The following is a 24,938-nucleotide window of genomic DNA, read 5'->3' as shown; positions in this document are numbered from 1 at the left end:
GAAAAACTCAAATGTTCAGATCACCCAAATAGTTGATATTCATTTCCTAAGGGACTTGGGGGTAGGGGTGGGGGAAGATGATTTCAAGGATGATAGAAACCCTATGTAGAAGTAATTTTATATTAGCTGCATTGAAAATTATGTATCTTCAAAGCATATTTTAGTCTGAAAGCCTTCCAGAGACAGAATTGAGAAAATAAACATTAAATTATTTGTGGTAAAGTGTGTTATTTTATTTTCCAGGCTAAGAAGGTAGAGCCTGAGGTGCTCTCTTATTTCCGTCATAGATATTCAATTTCAGTACTTGTTTCTTATTTGCTTCCCATTCCACATAAGTCATTAAAAGGAGCACTGTTTTCCAAAAAATTCTTAATTGCACTCGGAGGGTATCTTCAGAAAAATGTCACTTAATCAGCCCTAGTCACTTTTGCCCTATCCCTCACTCTTTCCTTTCCCTCAATTATTCAGTACATGTCTTAGAGAGAAAGCAGAAATCTCATACCTTGAAAGTTTGAAGGTTTATTTAGTTTATACTTTTGCCCCAGAGTATTTTTAGAGTAATCTTATAAAGCAAGACCCTTTGATATGCTTTTCCTTCTACTTGGATCCTTCAGATTCTGAGATGGCAAGAGCAGTAGGCACATAAAAATTATAAAAAGGCAAGATAAAGTGGTGCCCATTCACACCCAAATCTTTGAAGTTGACAGTGAGAAGGAGTGATTGGAAAATAAGATTGCATTTGTTTAATGTTAAGTTCTCAAACATTTTGGTCATAGGACCCCCTTTACATTCTTAAAAATAATTGAGGACCCCAAAGAGATTTTTTTATGCAAATATACTTATCAGTAAGTACCATATTAGAAATTAAAACTAAAAAAAAATTTAAAACACAAGAATACATAAACACACGTTTGATTAGCCTTCAGAATGACATCACAGGTCATCTAAAAATCCCCACCATTCAATCATGAGAGACCGAAAGTGAATAATACTAATCTTAGTATTACTATGAAAATGGTTTTTACCTCACATATTCCCTGAAAGAGCCTCTGACTCCCAGGTGTCCCCAGACCACACTTTGAGAACCTCTGACGTAGTTAGTATATAGTATAGATGTTTTATGCTTCTCTTTTAAGAAGCTTAAGGAATTTATAGTTATGTGCAAACATACCTATGTTATGTTATGCCTTCTAAGTTTCTAGTTTTGTATGGAGAAAAGTGATTGGTTAGAAATTCTGTTTTCTTCATGGTTGCCAAGTACAAGCTAAATGCAAAAGCAGTTCTATTCCACCAGTTTCCTTTTTGATACATGACATTCTTCTGTGTACCAGAAGTCAATGAATAATGCACTGTGACTACCCTCAAGAAGTTTATCATCTAACAAGGCAGAGGACTTAACACCTAATAATGTGTAGAGTAAGGTAAATGTTAAATAGTGAAGCTAGTAATAAGCTGGGGAATAGAATGAAGCAAAACCAAAAAAGTGCTGGTACTCTTAAAACCTTGACTTTTTTCTATCATGTTGGTCATCCAAAGTCTATGAACAAGAATTGGGACTATGGCTAGACTTTTTCCTGTGACAATTCATTGCATTCTTTTTTCTCTCTTTCTTTCTTTTTGGTAAAGAAAAATAAAATTATTTAGTGAGCTTCCCATATATTTATCACCTATATTTAATAGTCATTAACATTTTTCTTTTTTTGCTAAAATATTTTGTAGTTAATTTGAGCCACTATAATATTTCATCCCTAAATACTTGGGTATATATTTCTAAAAACTAGGGAGGGATACTTTTTAATATAATCACACTACTATATCACACCTAACAAAATTACACATTGCATTTGGTTATTATATCTCTTAACTCTTTTATAAATTTCAAACACCTCCCTCCCCATTTTTTATGTCATTTTTTTAATGTCAAGAGTGTGCCTAGACATTTGCAACTTAGTGTTTTCTCTGCTACCTTCCTCACTGATGACTTCTCCTGTTACCCTGACATGTTACATTTTCCCTGTATTATCAAGTCTCTCTTTACCACTCCCTGCCCTACTTGCTTCCATGGGTTGCCCAGGAGTTTGGCTCACTGATGACTTCTCCTGTTACCCTGACATGTTACATTTTCCCTGTATTATCAAGTCTCTCTTTACCACTCCCTGCCCTACTTGCTTCCATGGGTTGCCCAGGAGTTTGGCCCTGTTTTTAATTCACACTAAAATAGCAGACAGTGTTTGATTTGGGTTAGTCTCTCAATTTTTAGCTTTTCACTTTCTTATCAGGAATTTTAATTTGGGGAAAGAAGAATAACACAGTAATAAAATATAGGCTGATTCTAAGAAGCTAATAAACAAGGGTACCTTTCCTTGGGTAGAATGAAACATTAACATCTAATTGTACTACTGGCTAGACTAATATCCCAGCCACCATTCATTCATTCATTGAGTTAAATCGTGTTAGGTTAACAGTGATACACAAGAGTGAAGAAGCCTTTGATCTTGTCCTCATACAGTAAAATATCTAGTAGGGTAATTATATCAATAACTATAACAGGAGGTAGATTAAAGTATCGTAAGTAAGGAATCGATTCAGTGCTATTGGAGCTTTTAATGTTTTGAAAGAGATGGTTGTCAGCTGGGGAGGGAGATCTGGGAAAGCTTTATGGATGAGGCATGCATATAAGTTTTGCTTTTAAAGATAGATACAATTAGAGCAAATGAAGTTGAAGTGAAGAGATACTCTGAGGTAACAGCATGAACAGACATGTTGGTAGGAATCCTAAGAAGGAAGTTTAGTGTTGGGTTTTGGAGTCAGGTAGACCTAAGTTCAAATTCAATGTTTGTCACACATTAGTCACTGAAGAACCTTGGGCAAATTATTAATCTCCTTAAGCCTCGGTTCCTATCTCTAAATGAGGATAATAATAAAGCCTTGTAAACTTGTAGTGAAGATTTATGAGATAATATATGTGGAGCACTTTTCTTTTATCATGTATCTGACTATAGCCAGTTCCAATAAATGTTGACTGCTAATGCTTTTGCTGTTGTTATTAATAATAACAAAGGTAAGTAATTCCATTTAGCTAATGTATTAGGGTGGGTAAACCCAGGAGTGGGAGATATGTTGGAAAGATAGTGGAGAGCTTTGACTACCAATGGAAAGCTAAGCAATTTAAGTCAAGTTTATGGAGGTATAATTTACATTCAGTAAAATTCATCCTTTCTAAGTATATAATTTGATGGATTTTAACATGTATATGTAGTAGAACTACCACAATCAAGATATAGAACAATTCTATCACTGTTGGCATTTTTGCAGTTAATCCTTTCCTGACATCCCCAAACCATGACAACCACTGATCTGATTTTCTTCCATATAGTTTTGCCTTTTCCAGAATGTCCTATAAATGGAATTATACAGAATGTAACCTCTTGTCCCAGGTTCCTTTCATTTAGCATAACGCTTTTGAAATTCATGGATGTTATAGCAGGTGTTAATGGCTTGTTCATTTTTATTATAGGGTGATATCGATTGTATGGATGTACTACTGTTTGTTTATCCATTAATCAATTGATAGATGTTTGGGTTTTCTCCAGTTTCTGGCTGTTATGAATAATGCCACTATATACATTCATGGGCACATCTTTGTGTGGACATGTGTTTTCATTTCTTTTGTGTAAATACCTTGGAATATATTGATGGTGGCATAGAAATGTAAAACTTTATAAAAAACTGCCGAATTATTTTCCGAAGTGACTATACAATTTTATATTCTACTTGTGATGTACAAGAGTTCTAGGTACTCTTTATCTTCACCAGCACCTTCTATTGTCTCTCTGTTTTTTAATGTTAGTCTTCTAGTAGGTCTGTATTGAGTGATATCTCATTGTGGTTTTAATTTATATAATGACCAATAGGTTGAGTATCTTTTCATGTGTTAGTTTGCCATCCATACTTTTTCTCTGGCAAAATGTTCAAAATTTTTTTGCTCATTTTTAAAAATTGGGTTATCTTCTTATTGAGTTTTAAGAGTTCTTTATATATCCTAGATACAAGTCCTTTATCAAGTAAGTATTTTCTCCCAGTCTATGGCTTACCTTTTCATTTTCTTAAGTGTCTTAAAAAGAGCAGTTTTTAACTTTGGTGAACTCCAGTTTATCAGTTTTTTCTTTTATTATTCATGCTTCTTGTGTCTTATCCCAATAACTTTTTGTCACCCAAGTTACAAAGATAATTTCCAGTGTTTTCTTCTAGAAGCGCTATTGTTTTAGGTTTTATATATAAGTCCATGATCCATTTTTAGTTGATTTTTTCATATAGTGTGTAGTATGAGTCAATGTTCATTTTTTTGGATAGTTCCAACACCTTTTGTTGAAAAGACTGTCCTTTCTCTATTGATACCTTTGTTGAAAAATCAGTCGACTATTTTTGTGTGGCTCTATTTTTGGACTCTCTATTCTGTTTTATTGATTTATATGTCTGTCTTTACACTAGTAACACACTGTCTTAACTACTGTAGCATTATTATAAGTCTTGAAATTAGGTAATGTGAGTCCTTGGAGGTGGAGCCTTCTCAGTGTTTTCACTCCTCCTCCAATTGTACCCAGCCTCTGCTTTGATTGTTGTAGGATCCTGGGCTTAAGATGTTTTTCTCCCTTTCCTCAGAACCAGGCATGTTTTGTTTCTACCCCTCACACAGTGGCCTTGGGGACGAAAGAGTCCCTTCTCAGTGACTTAAGGCTTTTGCCCTGTATACAAGGAGGGTTTGGGGGAGTGGGTGGTATTTGTTCCTTTTCCCTGGTGGCAGCCAGTCACCTCCTGCTTGCCTGTGTTACTGAGAGTGACTCTCTATGGTCTCCTGCCCTGACCCCAGTGTTGCTTGTGAGCACCTGCTAGAGACCCATGGAGAGCTTGTGAGTGGAAACTTCCCTTGTAGCTAGGGTTCTCTCTTATTGTGAACATATGCTAGTCTATTTGGCCTTTGGGAAATTATTAAAATGTTAGTTGTTTTCTTATTTGCTTCTAGGGTGGTCACCTCTTCTTCCTATGCTTTGCTGAAAGTGATTCCTGTGTCCCGTCCCTCCTCAGGGGGCCTTGTTAGTCTTTGGAATTTGTTCCCTTGGTTCCTGTAACCTCTATTCTCTGATAGGTTCAAGAAATGTTATGGTCTTATAAATTATTCCCATTTTTTTCTTGTGGTTAGGGTAGTAATGACATTCTCTTGCAGCTTTCTAAATTTTAAACAGAAACAGAACCCAAAAGTTTTTAAACTAATGAATCACTTGATTAGAATTGTATTGGGTTGACCAAAAAGTTCATTTGGGTTTTTCCGTAACATCATATGGGAAAACCCGAACGACCTTTTTGGCCAACCCAATACTTTAGAAGGGTTAATCAGATAGTATGTGGAATGGATGTGAGGTGTTGTGGCATGTCCTCTATTTGGAATACTTTCACTTAATTTTTTTCCTTTGAAGACTCAGCAGCCTGAGTGTGCTCCTAGAAAGCCATCTCTGCTGTCACCTAAATGTTCTTCACCCCTGTTCCTGTAGAATGTAGTGTCCACTTTCTGGAACACCAACGAACTTTTCGACAGCCAGCTCCCCAAAGGGCCTATCTCTGTTTCATCTTTGTACACTTCAGCTGACACGTTTGTTCAAGCACGCACATACACTCTTACACATACACATATGTACATACCTATGTGCATTTACACACACATATGTACATACATACATATACACATCCAGGAAAATATTTATTCAGAGCTTACTATGTGCCAGGAGGTTTTATTAAGTGTTTGTTGAAGTAATATCTGGATTTGTTAAAATGCTATATTTTTTCAGATGAGAAGTACTGAGGCCTCACCTAGGGTGGGGTTTCTCAACTAAGACAATTTTGTCCCCAGAGGACATTCAGAAATGTTGGGAACATTTTTGGTTGTCACAACTTAGAGTGGGATGATACTGGCAACTAGTGAGTAGAGACCAGGGATGCCGCTGAACATCCTACAATACACAGGACAACCCTCACAGCAAAAAATTATCTAGCCCAAAATGTCAGTAGTATAGAGGTTGAGAAATTCTGACCTAGAGTACTAACTAATGTGTAAAATAATATGAAAGTATATTTGATGGGACTTAGTCACTGATTCAATACAAGGAAACAAGGAAAAGAAGGAATAAAAACTGAGTTGGAGATTTCAGGGCTGTGTGATCAGGAGGATTATAATACCAGTAAAAGTAATTGAAACAGGTAAGAGGAGCAGGTTTGGGAAAGCTCATGGTAAATTCAGTTATGGATTGGAACATGTAACAAATGTGTGACTTAATAAAATGGTTCAGAACTAGAGCTATATTAGAAGTTATGAGACTGAACGATGTTGATGAGAGAAAAATGAGGAAGATAAGGGGGTATTAATGTTAAAGTAGCTTTGCACTTAGGAGACAGGAGATAGAAGAAGGGGAAGGTTAGGAGGGGAGGAACCGGGAAAGCATTGTACTGCACCAGGATAGTGTTTCAAGTGTGAAATTCTGTGAAATACTGCAGAGCAGTGAGGAAGGGAAACTAGAAAAGTTACTAAATTTGGAAATTAGGACCTCCTTAGTGATTTTTCCAGAGAGAAGTTTCAGAAGATTGTTAATGGCAGAGGGAAGGTAGTTTGGGTAGTGGCAAGAACCAAACTTTAAGGGTTAAGAATAAAGAAGTACAGTATCAAGTTTAAGTGACTGAAGAAACGTGTGGTGAAGGTCGGATGGAAAGGATAGTATCTTGAGGGAAAGCAATGAAGGAAGGTTTTGGGGGTATGCTAGTTTCCTGGGGCTGCCATAACAGATTCCCACAGACTGAGTGGCTTATAACACAAACATTTATTCTCTTGTAGTTCTGGAGGATAGAAGTGTCCCTAGACCATGCTCCCTCTGAAGGCTCTAATAAAGAATCCTTCCCTGCCTCTTTCTAGCTTCAGGTGCTTGCTATCAGTTGTTGGCATTCCTTGGCTTGTAGATGCATCACTTCAATCTCTGCCTCTGTCTTCACGTGGTCATCTTCCCTCTGTGTTTCTCTGTGTCTAAATTTCCCTCTTCTTTCTTTTATAAAAACACCAGTCAGTGGATTTAGGACCCACTCTAATCCACTATGACCTTATGAGGCTCTAAGTGAACATGAATTTGGGGAAGCAATTATTCAACCCAGGACAGGGGGATAGTTAAGATAAGGCGATATTACCACAGTGAGATATTACTTCATACCCACTAGGATGCTAAAATAAAAAAGACAATAACAAGTGTTGGTGAGGATATGGAGAAATTGGAACCCTTATATGCTGCTGGGTGGGATTGTAAAGTGGTACAGCCGCTGTGGAAAACATTTTGGCATTTCCTCAAAAGGTTGAACATGGAGTTACCATATGATCCAGTAATTCCACTTCTGGGTATATACCCAAGAGAATTGATAACATTTGTCTACACAGAAATCTGTACATGAATGTTCGTGGCATTATTATTCATAATAGCCCAAAAGTAGAAATAACCCAAATGTCCATTAATTGCTGATTGGATAAACTATGGTATATTCATGCAACGGAATATCATGCAGCCATAAAAAAGATGAGGTACTGACACATGCTGCAACATGGATGAACCTTGAAAGCATGCTAAGTGAAAGAAGCCAGTCACAAAAAGCCACAGATTGTATGATTCCATTTCTAGAGATTAGTAGTTGCCAGGTGCTGAGGGGAGGGGGGAACGGGGCATGCCTGCTAATGGGTATGGGGTTTCTTCTTGGGGTGATGAAAATGTTTGGAAATTAGTGGTGATGGTTGTATAACTAAGAGTTTACTAAAAAAAGTTAATTGTACACTTTAAAGGGGTGAATTTTATGGTATGTGAATTATATCTTTAAACTTATTAATAAAAAAGATAAGGGGATGTTTGATATATCTCTAGGCTGAAGAGAGACAAACCCTTGAGTGGTCACGACTTTGCTTGGTCCAGTCACATGGTGACTTCCACATGGTTCTGCTGCAGCAGTATATTGGAACTCATCATTTTAATAAACTATATAAGATTAGTGCATCTAAAATATAATTATTTAGCCCAAATTTGTCTTATAAATGAAAATGATATATAATTTAAGCTGTGAATTCTAAAATGTGGGCCAAAAGATGATTATCTAAATCATATCAGTATACTGTTCCAGATGTAAGAATAGTAAGTGAATTTACCTAATTTTAAATTTTCAGTACAGATCATTGAAAAAGTCTTCTCTTTTTTATTATTATTATTTTAAATTTATTTTATTTATTATTTTTGGCTGCATTGGGTCTTCATTGCTACGCTCAGGCTTTCTCTAGTTGTGGCGAGCAGGGGCTACTCTTTGTTGCGGTGCACGGGCTTCTCATTGTGGTGGCTCCTCTTGTTGCGGAGCATGGGCTCTAGGCGTGCGGGCTTCAGTAGTTATGGTGCGGGCTTCAGTAGTTGTGGCTTGTGGGCTCTAGAGCGCAGGCTCAGTAGTTGTGGCGCACAGGCTTAGTTGCTCCACGGCATGTGGGATCTTCCTGGACCAGGGCTTGAACCTGTGTCCCCTGCATTGGCAGGCAGATTCTTAACCACTGTGCCACCAGGGAAGCCTGAAAAAGTCTTCTCTTAACCTTAGGGTAAATATGATTACTATATTGGCCCACCTGCAAAGAAAAAGAACATTTTAATTCTACCAGTTATACTGATTTCAGATATGATCATGTTGAACGCATTCTTAAAATCATGTTTAAAAAATAATCTGTTAATTTGGAGGGCCTACTTTAATGATTCATTATCGTATTTTGAGCCAGAATAGTAGCTAACATTTTTTGAGTATTTACTTGGTATCAAGCACTAGTTTGAGTTCTTATGAGCCATCTTTTAAAATCCTCACAGCACGCCCTTTGAGATATAGAGAAATATCTCACCGAATATAGAGAAGTAACTCACCCCATCTCACATAGCTAAGAATTTTAAGAGTTGGGATTTGAACCCAAGCAGTCCATCTTAAGAAGGGAAGCCGCCTATGTTCTTAGCCACTAAATTATGCTGGCTCTCTCAAAATAGATTAGGATTTTTAATGAAAAGTTTTTGAGATTTGCATGAGTAGCACAGATCACAGTTGAAGAGTTAGATGTATAGGGGGAGAAAATATATGTTTTAGGGAACAGTGGGGACAATATGCAATCCAGAGGACATGAATGTAATTCTCATTATTTTTCCCTGCCAGTATGAAGTGAAAGCTCCCGTTCCTTCTGCCTGTTTCAGGAATATTTGTAAGCAAATGGCAAAAATGCATGAAGCTATATTTGATCTCCTTCCAGAAGAACAAACACAAGTGAGTAGTAATTCCTAAAACTATTATATATAACATAAAATGCATGCAGAATTGTAGTGTTTTTATTATGTACTTTTGGCACAGTTAAGCTTAGTTCGTATTCCAGTATGATTATTTTATTTTTTCCAGTTGTTATATTGACTTGATTTCAGAGTGCTCCTTGCCCTGACAGGCCAGAGCAATAGTAGCTTTGCTGTGTAGTCAGCCATTCTAAAAAGCAGATTTTCATTTGTCCATTGGGTCATCAGAGGTCCCAGATTCTACTGGCATCATTTATTACATTATTAGTTTGAAAATCAGGATTAGCATTTATCAATGAATAGTAGAATATGTTACTCACTGTGATTATAATCCAAATTGGATAGGGGAGGAATTAGTGATAGACTTAATAATGAGATGACATATAAAGTAACTCAATCAGTATGCCTTAACATTAATATTTGTTAGATCAGCATAAATGATGTGTAGTAGGCACAGATCAGGAAAAATAGCAAAATGGGTAGTCTTTGGCACCTCTTACTTTTGAAGTATCCACCCTCTGTCTCTACTGTCTTGCCTACACTATTATCAGAGTTCTCTTCACTTTTCGGTGACATTCCTACCCGTGACTTCCCTCAATTCCCTCGCCTAGTACTTTAAAGGTTCCAGTACTTCTTTTTTTCCAGTCTTCTTTACCCACCTTAGTTTGTTCCCTTTATACCAGGTGATCTCATTCAAGTCTAATTGTAGAATGATATAATGTTCTAATTAGTACAAGCCTAGTTGTTACATGACTAATGATCTTAGCTTTCACTGGGATTTCTGCTATTTAGACAAGTTTCTTATCAATATTTCAGTTTGTCTCTAATTGGTTGAGTGCTTGGAAATGGTATTTGGGAGCAGAGAGTAGCTTTTTCAGTGTCTCTTCCCTGCTCTTGCACCTGCTGGTCTCCTTTCCCATGCCACCTCAGACTTCCATCCTATACTAGCTATTACCATTTTTTCATGCTTCCCTAGGTTTTCATTAATCATACCATCTTTATGATTAAATATCATCCAGCGCCTTTGGGGCTCTCTGAGGACTGAGGAGGAGCCTTGAGATATGGAGCACCCACTAGGGTCTCTTCTTCCTTTCTCGGTCTTCCTAGCCAAGCCATCCTTTTCATTCCACATGTAAGATCCCCCACCTCTGACATTCTGACCTTCTGGACTTGCCATTTGAGTTCTAATTCTAGAACAAGGCTTAGGCAGGTCCAGAAGCTGGGTATGTAGGTATTTCATGTATTTTTATCTGCATCATCATTTAAAGGGAACTCTTGTCAAGCTGGGCACAAATTATAGATTTTATGTCATTATTGTCACTTGAGTACCAGTAATTCCATAAAACTTTTCCATAGATGACTTTATATATTTTTTCCCATGGGAAATATATTTCACAAAATTGTTTCCATAGATTAATTGTATATAATTTCAGGTCAGGCATTTCCCAAAGAAGTATTGCATTAAAAATCTGCATATGAAGCAATAAAATACTTCCAAGAAATTGGGAAGGATAACGGTAGCCTTGCCTTTACCATTGTGACTTTTTTCTCTATCAAGTTCCTAGTTAATATTGATACATTGCAGAATTCTCCATCTCTTTTTATTCTTTTTACCTGTATGGTTGATCCCATTTACACATGCCAGAGGATTTCTACTAAGGGGCAAAAGGCAGTGATAAGCCATATCACTAAAAGAAGTACTACTGAAAAGAGCAAAAAGAGCTTTTATCCAACTAAGGAGAAAAACTATACTGAAATAGCAATTAAATACTTTCAGAGGAGCATTTTAAAAGTATATGCCAAAGCAAAAGGTTTTTTAAGTTTTTCTGCAAACAATAGTGATTACTTACTTACGTCTTCTATGTCAATAGAGCTTTAAGAAACTGAGTTTTATTTCTTTTCCAGATGTTATTTTTAAGAATTAATGCAAGTTACAAACTCCACTTGAAAAAGCAATTATCTCACTTAAATGTGATAAATGATGGAGGACCTCAAAATGGGTATGTTTTCAACATGTTTTTACCCCATACTCCCATATTGAACTGTTTGATTGGTTTTTATTCATTATGCTGTCCTTTTCCACTATAATCTTGCCAGGGCCCCAGACTGTAAAATCAGCAAACTTTTGCCTTTTTTTCCCTCTGTGGAGGTGATGTATATCTATATCTATCTGTGATAAAGTGTTTTATAGATGGTGAATTAGCTAACTAACCTTATATGTTCATTTTGAGGCAGTGTACATTAGTAGCACCTCCTTAAGTCACCCAGTAGTCTTCACCTATCCAGACAGAACTCAAAGTCCTACTTTGTATGACCGTGAGAAAGTCACTTAACTTCTGTGCCTTATTTATAAAATGAGAACCATAAAATCTGCCTTAATTCCTTCACAGGGTTACAAAAAATAAGTGTGTACATATTTTATTGTAAGCCATTGAACAAATTGTATGTATTATTGGCGAAATAGATTTAGAATCAGAAAACTTGGGTTAAGTTCTGCCACTTACTAGCTCTATAACTGGGCCAATCACTTACCCTGCGTCTTAATATTCTTAGATTTAAAAATAGGGATGATAAAAAGTTCTGTCACAGAATTTTTGTTAAGAGCAATGTAGATAAAGATATGGGTTTAAAGATTATACAAAGTGCAAAGCACTGATCATGTAGGTACACCTTTATATGGTTTCTGTAGTGTGTTACCTGTTCCATGGATTAAGAATAGAATATTTTGTTCCCTTTTAAAGGAGTTTCAGGCTTAAGTTTCAAACTTATAGGAACAAATGTAAAAAACATCTTTTGGAGTCAGAAGTTGGCCCTACCCTTAAAAAGAAAAGAAGTACAGCTGACCCTTGAGCAAGAGGGGGATGGGGTGGGGGTTGGAGGTGCCGACCCTCCAGCAGTTGACAATCTGAGTATAACTTAGGGAGCTGGCCCTCCATATACAGGACTCCTCTGTATCAACAATTCCACATCCACAGATTCAACCAGCTGCAGATCATGTAATGCTCTAGTATTTACTGTTTTAAAAAATCTGCGTATAAGTGGACCCACGCAGTTCAAACCTGTGTTGTTGGAGAGTACAATGAATTGATTTTGCACAAAACTATTTGGAAGCTTCAAACTGCTGAATTTGTCAGCCAGGCTGAATTTAAGAGTTTTACGCAAAAATCTGATTCTCTCTTTTGATTATTACCTGGTTCTTCTTTTTTTTTTAAAAGCATTATTTATTTTCAAAAATTTCAAAGCCACAGAAAAGTTCAAAGACAGTATAGCAAATATCAAATAACTCTCAGAAACTATTCATACAAAGCTAATTAAAGGCCCATTCCACTCACACTTTTCTACTTTTATTCACATAACCAAATCTCGCCGGTTGGTTTTTCTCAGACCAGTAGTTCTGAAGCATCCAAGTTAATTCATCACCTATTATTTTCTTTGTTAATAAAGCTATTTGGGGGTTGGTACCACCTTAGAGATCTTCGTTGCCACATACTTTTAAAGACACTAATACTGTGTAAGTCAAACTATGTCTTTGAGTGATCAGTTGAAAGATATTTTCCCTGAAAATTTATCTCTAGACTCTAGCCAAAGACATAATAAACTACCTGCTTAAAAGGAATTTTTGTTCCTGAAATGGCTCTAAAATTTTACCTTTTTTTTTCGAGGTGAAATTCACATAACATAAAATTAACCATTTTATAGTTAACCATTCAGTGGTCCTTAGTGCCTTCGCAGCTGCCACCTGGGTGCAACTGCCAGCTCTGTCTAGTTCCAAACATTTTACTACCCCAAGAGGAAATCCCAGACCCATTAAGCAGTTGCTCCCTATTCCTTCTTCTCCCCAGTCCTGCACTTTTTCTTTTTAATGTGATTTTCTTTTTTCTCTATTTTAAGACATTTTAAAAATACAGAGACATATGGAGAATAATATTTGTATTCCTGTTACTTAGAATTGATCATTATTAACATGTGTCATTTTCACTTGAAAAAAAAATGTTCATCATTTTTTTAAAAAATGGCATTCCAAATGGAGCTTAAGTACCCCTTGACCCCATCTCCAGTCCTTTTCTCTTTCCCCCAACCCTTAGGCAATGTTTCTAGTAAATCTGGTCTATATCCTTTAAGTCCTTCTCATTTATTGTCTCTTTATCTAAAAAAAAAATGTGGAGCTGTTTTATGAATTTACTTTACTTACATGGTATATTGTACATATGCTGCTTGCTTTTTTCTACTCGACATTGTTTATGTTGATATATAGAAATTGTCCATTTTTGATTGCTTTATTGTATTCTCCCACATGAATCAACCATATTTAATGTTTCCATTTCACCTGGTGATCGATTTTAGGTCATTACAATCATGCCACAGTGAAGATCTTTCCTTATGCATGTGTAATGGTGTGATCATTTCTTTAGGGTATGTACATAGAAGTAGATCACATGTACATTTTCACTCTGCTAGGTTTTGCCAGAATGTTCTCCAAAGTGGCTATACCAAGTTTATATTCCCACCTTTATTCCACATCTTGCCAACATCTGCTGTTAGATTCTTTTAATTGTTGCCAATCTAATGGGATACAGTGGTATTTTGTTTTGATTTGCATTTCCTAATGTTTGTCATCTTTTCACCTATTTGTCATTCAGGTGTTCTCATCTGTGACTTTTCCTCTTCATATTCTTCACCCTTTTTTTTTTTTTTTTTAAATATTGCTTTCCCTTTTTTTTTTTTTTTTAAATAGGGAGCATTTTCTTTTTTCAAATTTTATTTATTTATTTTATTTATGGCTGTGTTGGGTCTTCGTTTCTGTGCGAGGGCCTTCTCTAGTGTGGCAAGTGGGGGCCACTCTTCCTCGCGGTGCACGGGCCTCTCACTATCGCGGCCTCTCTCGTTGCGGAGCACAGGCTCCAGACGTGCAGGCTCAGCAATTGTGGCTCACGGGCCCAGCTGCTCCGCGGCACGTGGGATCCCCCCAGACCAGGACTCGAACCCGTGTGCCCTGCACTGGCAGGCAGATTCTCAACCACTGTGCCACCAGGGAAGCCCCTTCACCCATTTTTTATCTTGGGTATTACCTTTTTCTTGCTGATTTTAGATTTTTGCATATGCCCTCAAACTGATCCTTCATTGGTTATATATATTGCAAATATCTGCTTTTCTTTTACGTTCTTTTATCAAACAAATATTTTCAACTTTGATGTGAAACATATATCTTCTAGGTACTATCTTGTATAGACTGTAAATAGTTGTTTATTAAACATAACTTGATATTTTAAAATGGAGATTTCTGTTAATTTCATTTAATTTTTCATGTGGGAACCTTGCCTTAAGACTTTGTTCTTTTTTGAGCCATTGCTGTCAGTTTCAGTGTACTTACTAATTTAGACTCTTTTTATGGATTTTAAAGCACCTTGACCCAGATGAGTTTCAAACAAAAATATGGTCCTTACTGAATTCTGCCATGTGACAAAAGTGAAACATTAAGTACATAAGTACGAGTGTATTTATAAATTAGACTCATACATATATTAAGGGTGCTTAAAATACCTTTGCCCCCTTGTAGTCCAGCAATCCAGAACTTACATGCTCTATAAAGTATCAAAGCTGCATTTCCTCTTCTTTTACAAACTACTAAATCAAGATCTCCTATTTGTTTCTCCATGGGCCACATCTGTCAACGTACACGTCTAATCAGACCAGTCCTTATTTTTTCTGTGTGGAGCTTTGATACTTGTTTATCTGAGCATTCTTTCCAGGAGTGTTTTTTCAAGGATAGGCATTATTAATGTGACAGCTAAATACTTAAAAGTATAATTCTTACTTTTTGTCAAGTATTGTTACATTGATTGTCAATAGCAAGTTTTGTATCCAGTAGTACTTAACACATGAGTCCCAGCCTCAGCCTTCATTTAACTTCTTAGGATGGCATTCAGGAAACTTTCTTTTCCTTGAGTTCTCTAGTCATATACATGTATACTCTATTCTAGTGACAACTGATCAAAAAAAAAAAAGTTTAACTTGTTATTTTTCTCTATTTCATACTGTTTTAAGATAAATTTATTTTGTTGGGCAGAATTAATTATGAAACTGAGTCCAACCTGCATTGGTTTATTCCTTTTCAAAACACTGTTGAAAGAGAGAGAACATTAAATGATCTAACTATATGATAGTAGGAATCATGCTGAGAGAAATACATTGACATTTGGTCCAAATTTTAAATCATAGTCTAGCAGCTAGGATAGGACTCAAGATTACTCTGTGAGCATTGCTACTTTATTATTTGAAAACATGAGATTAAAAATAATTTTCTTTCCAATGTTTAGGTTGGTCACAGCAGATGTAGCTTTTTACACTGGAAATCTTCAAGCCTTAAAAGGCCTTAAAGATTTGGACCTAAACATGGCCGAGATCTGGGAACAGAAAAGGTGATGACATACTGGAAAACTGGGTAGTTCATCTTACCATGGGATGTGTATGTTTGTGACGAAAATATGGATGCCTGTGATTCAAGAACTGAACCTGGAACCCAAAGTGAACTGGGGTTGGGGAAGGGGAAAAGGAAAGTATCAGTGTTGGGAAACTGGGATTCAGTGGGATCTACAAGGAATGCCATTTGTGTGCTTCCTTCGGTGAGGAGTAACTGATCAGGTGTCTATAATATTTTTCATTCTCTCTGGAAACAGACTCAGGTTTCTTTGGACCAAATCCAAAAGAACACATAGCTGTAACACAGCTGTAGTTGACTAGAATGCTCTGTATACTTTATATTAAAAAATGCTTTGCATTTCTTCCAGTGCAATGAAATTCATATGGTGTCCCACCTTATTTAATGATGGTACAATTTAAAATATTAAAATCTTACTCAACCTCTGTAGAAAGTTTTCTCTATGAAAGTAAAGCTGTTTGAAAAATTATTTTTTTACAGATCTTTCTATAAAAATAAACATCTTTTGATTGCTTGGATTTAGGAATTCAGTTTTTGTTTCAGTGACCAATGTCAAGTTTCAGGCTTTGTGTGTCACATATTTAATCTGTCATCACCACTGTATGTCAACTGCGTAAAGCCTTCCAGAATAGTCTAAATACTTGAAAGACTGATCGTAAGTAATAATTAAAGAGTAAGATTTTGGTGTTCATTTATGCAACTACTAATTTAAATACTTTTCAGATGTGGTGTATGAAAGCCTGCAGTTTAACAGCTGTATTTTTATAAAAGTATCTATGAAGGGTTGGGGTGGTTTTTTTTTTCCTTTTTATTTCTAGCACAGGTAAGAATACATTTTCATATATTCTGCCTACTTATCTAAATGTTAAAGTGAGAACTCCTCATAACACTGAAGTATGTCCCCTGCCTTGGGTTCTTATTTGTAAGTAACTTTCAATGTATATATGAACAAAGACCAGGGAGAAATAGAACTGTTAAAATATAGGCTGCTGTTTTGGGGCCAGAAATATAAGGTGATGAGTAAGTTATTTAAAGACTTTTATAACACCTACCTTCAAAATTAGAATCAGCAGCACTCTATAAATGAAAGTGCCTGTGCCTCACTTCACACCAGGAATCTTGCCTAACCCTGTCAGAGTGCCTAACCTTGTGGTGATTATGTACAATGAAATAGTCTTATTTTGTGCTCTTTGGTTTCCTAAGAGGAATTCTTTCCTTTATCATTATTACAGAGGTATGTCATTGGTTCTTAAACTGTCTGTCTAAAATAAAGCTGTAAAGAATTACCAGACTTTAAAAGACAACTTTTTTTTTGTTTATAGTATACAGTAAACTTATTAAACAGGCAGCTTACTCAAAAACAAGTATGGAAGAATTGGAAAATGATTCTTAGAGAAAAGCTGAAATTCAAACTACCAGCAGACCTGATTTGGGTTATTCAAGAACATTTTTCAGTAACTAACAACAAGCAAGCTTCAACAAATGAAGCTTCAAAGAAAGGGAACTTTTTATAAAGTTACACCCCACCCCGCTCTACTAGAGAACAAGGATGTGAAAGAAATGCCCTACCTCTACCCTCCCCACCCCCTTCAGCTGGGAAAAGAAACACCACCACTTTGTTTCAATAAATGGAGAGTCTATGGAGAGCACGGCAGGCATCCCAGCTTTAGAACTGGATGAAAGATATTAAATACCTTCAAGTTTAATTCCTGTGGAAATAATGATGATGTGGTTAAGATTCTTAGACATGCAAAAACTGGATTTGTTAGGTAACTGGCTAGTGAGTACTTCAATGTTGTTCCAAGAGCAAGTCTTCCAACTGACAGAGTAACTGTTTAGCAAGAGTAAACCATTTTTCTTCACCATTTCATAAAGTTAGCATTGAAAAGTATAAGTGTACACATGGATTGCTTCACAGCTTTATTTTTAAAACCACAAGCAGTTCAAAGTGACCATCATTGAGGCCTCTGTTAAAAGATCTTCCAGCAGAGCTACCCCAGTTTTAAGATTAAACAATATTGCACTTTAAGATGAATTTAACTTTCAGGATCTTCTTCAAAGACAAAAGTATTGCTTCCACCTGTGCTTTTCACAGACTAAAAGCATACTGCAGAAAACAACTTAAAAATTAACACTGCAAAAAAAAAAAAAAAAAAAAAAAAATTAACACTGCAGGGTACAGTAACATAGTAAAGTACCTGCCTATTTTATAATCCTAGAGAACATTTCATTGTAAGAAACTGTTTAACCCATAATTAGTATAAAGTGTGCACAGTATTTTTCATTCAGTGGTCCAAGATACGAAGGTTCCCAGATACAATCTTGTTCTCTAATACTGCTCCAGGTGGGATGTCAATTCGGTCACCATGATTTGCGATGATGATAACCGTTCCCTAAGTGACAGGAAAAACAAAAAACAAGAGTATACTTGCAAGTGCAGCTGAAAATGCAACTGACTTTCTTACAATTATCAAGTTTATGTAGAACTTCACTTACAATAGAGTAAGTGCATTTATAAACAATATTACACATGAAAAACAAATAACACTAAATTAAGGAAAACTGTAATGTGTCCTGTCACAATACTGGCGGTTGCTGTGGTACCGTCTCTGATAAGGAGGCAAGGAATCTAGCAATGGGAAGCAGGCCAGCGCCACAGAATAGCGGGCCCTTTCCAAGAACTACTTGGAAGGCCACCAGCATTATCTACCTTCGTAAACTGAAAGGTGCTTGGTTTATATTTACATACAGGTGTGGGTTTGTTTTTGTTTTTTTTTTTTTAAGAACAGTTTAATGATTTATATTTCATGTCTTAAGTAAAATTGTTTAGATGAAGCAGTATCAGCAATAATTATATATATATTGTTTTGGTTTTTTTCCAAGATCTGTAAGTAGCTTTAATAGGAAGAACACATGAAATCTAGGTATGTATGGAATTTTTAAAAAATATTTGATTAGGAAAAAACTGTTGAATCTTTGGTTCTGAGCTTTAATACTCATACCCATAGTCCTTCCTATTTCTTATGCTAGGCTGGAATGATACTCATCAAAGTACCCAAGCACTACAGTAATGTGAATGAACATCTTCATACTGATAACAACAGATTACTTTAACAAGAATAGATTATAATCAGTATAAACAGTATAAATAAAGCTGTCATTTTTTCGACTTTCATTCAGATTCAAATAGTCATCTTTAGTTAACTAATGCTAATTTATCAGTGATTCTATTTTAAATATTGTCATATTTCAATAAAATAGTACCAATTCAATTATTTAATAGTGTTTGCTTTCCACTTGAATGCTATATTCCACAAAACGCCTACACACAATTATATTTTAACCATGTTGTGTATTTATGGAAAACAGTATTAATACTAAATATTGTAATAAGCTATTTCATTTTTAAAATGCATATCTTATAAACAATCTGGTACAAACTAAGAAGTATTCCTTAAAATAAAGGTAAATTTAGGACTAGAAAATGAAAGCCTGTCTTGTAAAGCTTTAAGAACTGTAATTTTCATCATAATGACACACCTTTAATGAAACATTCTTGCCAAATGTTACATCTCCTGAAACTGTGAGGTGATCCAATTCAAGCATGTCTGGTATACTTTCAAATCTCCTTAGATAATCCTGAACCTGAAGGAAAAATGTAAACATAAAAATTGTTTCAAAAATGGGTTAACAGAAAAACAGGGATTAAATTAACAAGACAGTTTGCTTGAACTGTAAAACATTCTATTTATGGCCAAGCTCAGGCCTTCTATGGGAGGAACCCTGTTTATTAAGCACTCACTGTGTGTGCAGTGAGAATTTATATATCCTGTGCAGGAGAGACCAGGAGATATGATGAACATTGCCCCTACAATCAAGCAATTTACACTACAGCTGAGTAGATCAGACATTTAAAAAAACAGCAATAAGTAAAAAGATAAACAACCAACATGCTAAGAGCCAGATGAGTGGTTCACATAATCTGGAGTTAGTTGGAAAAAAGAGAGAGATCATCATGGTTCGAAGCAAGCTAGACTGGAGCTGGGTTTTATGCGAAGGGTAGGATTGAGAAGAAGGAATATAGTTCAGGAAGAGCAACAGCACAAATTATCATTATAAATGATCACTATCTTTGCCTCTTATTTCCTTAGATTTACTGGCACTAGAAATAGTCCTATATGGCCTTGTTTCCTATTTTGCTGAGAAAAACAGAAGCAACAGGAAAACTTCCGCTGGCTTCTACCACCACCACCCACCTGCCCTCTAGCCCATTACTCTGTCCCTCCTAGTACTGGGGTTGAACCATTTCTATTCCAACTTAAGGCTAACTCTTCTTATGGCTACTGCCCGAGGATACTGTCCAGCAATTCCTTCTCCCTCTTCAATGTTCCTTCCCTCTTGAGTGTATCAACCCCCATCAATGTATAAGACATGCTATAAATTCTCCCAACTTAAAAAAAAAAACCTCTAAAACCTTATATCCCTTTCTACCTATAGGTCCATTTTTGTTTTTCTTTAAAGCAAAACTCTTGAATAAGTTTTCTATACTCGTATCTCCAATTTCTCTTCTATTCTCTTAAATCCATTCCAGTCAGGCTCCAAAACCTCTCAACTGTTATATCTAACGGTAAGTTCTCATTCATCTTACTTGAATCGGCAGCAGCACTTGACTACAAATGATTAGTCCCTCTTTTCTTGAAACATTTTCTTCATTTGGCTTTCAGGCCACACACATTCATGGTTTTCTGCCCAGTTCTTCATCTGCAACACCTCAGTCATCTTTGCTGCTTCCTCCACCTCGTCCCCATCCTCTAAGCCTTACAGTTCCGCAAGGCTCAGTTCTTGGACTCCCCACCCCCCTTTCACTCCCTGGGTGATCCTTATCTCATGGCTTTAATTACCAGCTATAAAGTGACAACCCTCAAATTTACCTCTTTTCTAGATGTCTCCTCCACACTCATACATTCAGCTTCTCCATTTGAAGGTCCAAGTACAGTATCTCCAAAATTTAACTCCCCATTCTGCTCCCCCTAAACCTACTCCACCCAAGCCTTCCTGTGTCTCAGTAAATGGCAATTCCATGTTTCCAGTTGCACAGGCCAAAACACCTTAGAGCCATCCTTACCGTTCTCTCTCTCTCACCCTCCTACCTAGTCCAACAGCAAGTTGTAGGTACAACTTTCAAAATATAATGTCAACATTTTTCACTATTTGCCCTGCAACCACCCCTGGTCCAAGCCAGGATTCCAGCAACAGCCTATTCCCTGGTTTCCCTGATTCTACCCTTGCCCACCAGATTGGTCAACTTGACCCCTCAGCTCACACTCTCCAATGGCTTCTCATCCCCCAGAAGGAAAAAAAAAAAAAAAAAAGCCACGCTCCCAATATTCAATTACAAGGTTCTACACAATCTGGCCTGTTACCTCTCTGACCAACTGTCTCCCACCCCCATCCCTCACTTGCTCACTGTGCTCTAGTGTCCCTAAGACATGTTCTTCCTCAGAGCAAGTAGCCATTGCCCACTCAGCCCCTGTTCTCAAACTCAGGCAGCTAAAGTTCTTATCTCCTGCAGGGTATGGAAGAGGCTAGAAAGAGTGGGAAGGGAAGATGAGGTTAGGTGGAAAATGCAATCTTAACCTCAGGATGTGGGCAGATGGTGGGTCCTTGTAGCACCAGGATTTTCCCAGCCCAACCAGGCAGATGAGGGAGGCACGAAAGACCAGGGAGACTTCTAAAATGCCTGATGCTATCTTGGAAATTCTAGCCCAGCCATAGGATCCAGAATCATAGCCCCGAATATATAAGGGCAGTACACACATCCACACCAGGTGACACTAAACCACAACCAGGACTAGAATAGACTTGGATAGCATAGCAGGACTCTACACGCTAGCCACAAAAGCTCACCCTGTCACTTCATTAACCTCACAGCATTTTATGTGATTAAGTTTTTTGGATTCCACTTACCATGTTAGGGTCGGTTTTACTATACTTGCTATTCCTCCTGCCTAGAATGCTTTTTGCCCCAGATACCTGCATGGTGTACTCAATTTCTCAGTGAGGCCCTATGGCTACCCAATGTAAAATGACACCACCACTGCCACACCCACACATTCCCTACTCCTGCTTTATTTAGCATTTTCCATCACTTGGCATACTATACATTTGACTTGCTTATTATCATCCTTCCCCACTAGAATATCCAGGAAGGCAAATATTTTAGTCTGTTTCATTTACTGCTAAATACCTGGCACCTAGAACACTGCCTTACACATGGTAGAGGCTCAATACATTTTGTTAAACTAGAATTAACATTCTCTCACTGATGAAAGCAGTAATGGTCTTAGACAAGACATAAGATAAAATGTCTTAAATTGTAAACATTCTTTTCTACTCTATAGCAGCCGGTTAAAAAATGAGTTACATTTTCACCTTCTATGATGATTCCCTTTGAAAGACAATAGAGATGGAGGAATATAATAGATCAGCAGCAAAGACCGTAATTAGACTCCAATTCACATATGTATCATATCTTTATAATTACACATTTAAGAAATACAAATTTACATGTATATCATCTTTATAATTACGTACCTTTGTAAAAGAACTGCCTAATTTAACCAAGGGCACTGTAGGAAATTCCCGCTTTTCACTCATTGTCAGAGATCCTGCATTAAGGCTATAGAGGTTTGACATCACAAGCAAGAGATCTGATGTAGTTTTGACAGGCAGAAAACGGCTCCTAGGAACATTAATACCTAGAGAGTTCTCAAAACTTTTAATGGCAGCCCCTACTGCAGTTTCCAACTGAATGACATTCAGGCCTCCATCCAAAGTCTGTAAGAAAGGGAGCAGGAGAGAGAAACAAGAGGTTTCAGCAACTTAGTTCCACATGGGCTAGTTAATACTTGGGGAGTGGTTTCAGAGATCCATTGAAGGAAACAGAATTTTGAGAACTGACATTTCTCAAGCACCTACCGTATGCCAGGTGCTTATATATACGTGATCTTTTTCAGCTTCGTAACTCTTCTCAGTAACATTTCCATTTTATGAGAAAGAACCGAAGGTTCAGAAAACCCACACAGATGCCTGTGACCAAAAGGCCTATCAGTACCAGAGCAACAGGACTGAGGTGGGCCCTTTACTTTTGGGCCCAGTGCTCTTGCCACTACCACAGCCCAGGGTCAAGTAAGGGCACCATGGCTCGCCTGGCACACTAAAGGGATGGGTGTCGACTCTGAAAGACAGGGCCAGGAACTGAAGAAACTAACTAGGCGAAAAGCAGTGACCCATGGAATAGATGAGCCAGAGGGAGTGGGCAGTGGGTCTGTGTGTAGCGGGCTGTGATCGGAACCAGGGAGCCTGATGGCCTGCAACTTTGGCTTACCTTTGGATTTACAATGATTTCCATGTCAATAGCATTCTGCTCCTGCAGTCTTTTAACTGCTGCAAGAGAGATCCATAGGTTGTTTGTATTAAATATTTTGAATTTTGATACAGATTTGAACTCATCAACATGTGCTTTTGGCACTTGAGCAATTTCCACCAGTCTCAATTTGCCTTCATACTGAGTGAGTGTCCCACCCTAGAAAGGCAGAGAAGAGTGAGTGCCTCCACATCTCTCCCAATTACAGCCATACTACATTGTTTACAGTCTACGAACGATATAGAAAAGACACTCATGACAAAATACCCCAGAAATAAAAAGCATTGGCAGTGATTCGATCTGTGATACAAAGCAACACATGTATTAAAGTAGAACCAAAGAAAATAATTCAGGTTGTCTGTCATCTTATACTGTATACACGCCCTCTTGTCAATAATAAAAGCCCTGGGAGTACATCAGAGTCTTCCTCACTTTCCAAAGATCTCCTACAAGAACAGACATTCCTCTTATTCTCAAACCACCGTCCATTACCAAACAACCAATCCTACCACCTCACAACCCTGCTCTGACTACCTCTAGGATAAGGGGAGTAAAGTCAAGACAGGCACAAGTGGAGGAGAAGGGACCTCTGAGTGGGCTTAGCCTAGAGGCCATGGCAGTGTGGGAAGAGGGAAGGGACGTCTACTCATGTGTGAGGGGGTCATTTGCAAGAGGCATAGAACCCAGCCCCGGGACCAACCATATTAGTATTCACACACTGCCCACTTTTCTTACTCCCTGAGGGTAAGGAGAAAACCTGTGTACCATTCCATCAAAGGCCAAATGTCATCACCACTAAACATGCAAAGTGAAAAAAACAAATTTTTGCTTTGTATCAAACTGCTTTTTTTTAACAACAACAGATATTACAGTGATAAAAAAATATACAGAGAGAAATACATACTGTAGAAATAGAAATAGTAAATTTTCATTAAAGGAATAATTAAATAAAAAACAAGTTTAAGCACCAAACTAGAAGAATATTAATGGTTTGAACAAAGTTACTGAAAGTGTTTTCACATATGTTTCAGATTATCCTATAAATATATGTGGAATTGTTTTCAGTTAAAATTGCCCATACAGATTATTCAAAAAATAAAGATGATTTTACTACTATTAAACCTGGATTTACATACACACAGTTATATCAGATGGAACTTAGGGTACTCCAGAGTACTATCCCACTCTAGCTTACAATGATGTTATCAAGTTTCTAAACACAGAAACTTTCCAATAAAAAGTTTGAACTATGAAATGTGAAGATGTGAATCCCCAAACTGCTTCCTCTCAGTATTTACCTTTACATCTGCACGTGTTTTATTTGTGACTTCCATGACAAATTCACAAGGTTTTCCATTGGGTGGGTTCATTAGATGATTAAGAATATAAAGATCCACTGTGGCACCCAGATTATCTATGTTGGACACAAAAATATACTCTTTGCCTTCTCCTATAAAGGTATCGAGCAAACCAGAGTTGTAGAAACTGGCGTAAATATCTCCATGACCCGGAGGGTACCAGGCTTCTGTATTTTCCCCTGAGAACGATACATTCTTCGCTACAGGTAGTAAAGATTCTTTATTAATCCTCGGGTACCTTAAAAAGAAAAAGTTCTTTTTCAGTATCAACTCTTTAGAGCATTCCAGACCTTCAAGTAAAATAATGCATTTAAAGTTAAATAAAACTTCCCTCCCTTTCA

The 24,938-nt window shown here is 37.0% G+C and overlaps 2 protein-coding genes across 7 annotated transcripts in view; one reads left to right on the top strand and one right to left on the bottom strand.

The window, feature by feature from the left end:
* VPS54 (VPS54 subunit of GARP complex) overlaps nt 1-16,331 on the top strand; it is a 94,213-nt gene extending 77,882 nt beyond the window's left edge. For all 3 annotated transcript variants that reach the window (XM_068565180.1, XM_068565179.1, XM_068565178.1), the window contains exons 21-23: nt 9,247-9,354; nt 11,280-11,374; nt 15,692-16,331. In XM_068565180.1, the coding sequence (XP_068421281.1) occupies nt 9,247-9,354; nt 11,280-11,374; nt 15,692-15,797 (309 nt within the window). In that variant the 3' untranslated portion in view covers nt 15,798-16,331. The remainder of the gene's footprint in view (nt 1-9,246; nt 9,355-11,279; nt 11,375-15,691) is intronic.
* A 1,379-nt stretch (nt 16,332-17,710) lies between these two features.
* The window catches only part of UGP2 (UDP-glucose pyrophosphorylase 2), a 61,656-nt gene continuing 54,428 nt past the window's right edge, over nt 17,711-24,938 (bottom strand). For all 4 annotated transcript variants that reach the window (XM_068565183.1, XM_068565184.1, XM_068565182.1 and 1 more), the window contains exons 6-10: nt 24,538-24,835; nt 23,201-23,398; nt 22,408-22,650; nt 19,354-19,458; nt 17,711-18,206 (exon numbers count right to left, since the gene is read on the bottom strand). In XM_068565183.1, the coding sequence (XP_068421284.1) occupies nt 18,099-18,206; nt 19,354-19,458; nt 22,408-22,650; nt 23,201-23,398; nt 24,538-24,835 (952 nt within the window). In that variant the 3' untranslated portion in view covers nt 17,711-18,098. The remainder of the gene's footprint in view (nt 18,207-19,353; nt 19,459-22,407; nt 22,651-23,200; nt 23,399-24,537; nt 24,836-24,938) is intronic.

The sequence above is a fragment of the Eschrichtius robustus genome, chromosome 15 (assembly GCF_028021215.1).
Source record: "Eschrichtius robustus isolate mEscRob2 chromosome 15, mEscRob2.pri, whole genome shotgun sequence".
NCBI classification, from domain to species: Eukaryota; Metazoa; Chordata; class Mammalia; order Artiodactyla; family Eschrichtiidae; genus Eschrichtius; species Eschrichtius robustus.
Note: the sequence above shows the minus strand (reverse complement) of the source record. Positions and strands in the feature narration are given on the sequence as shown.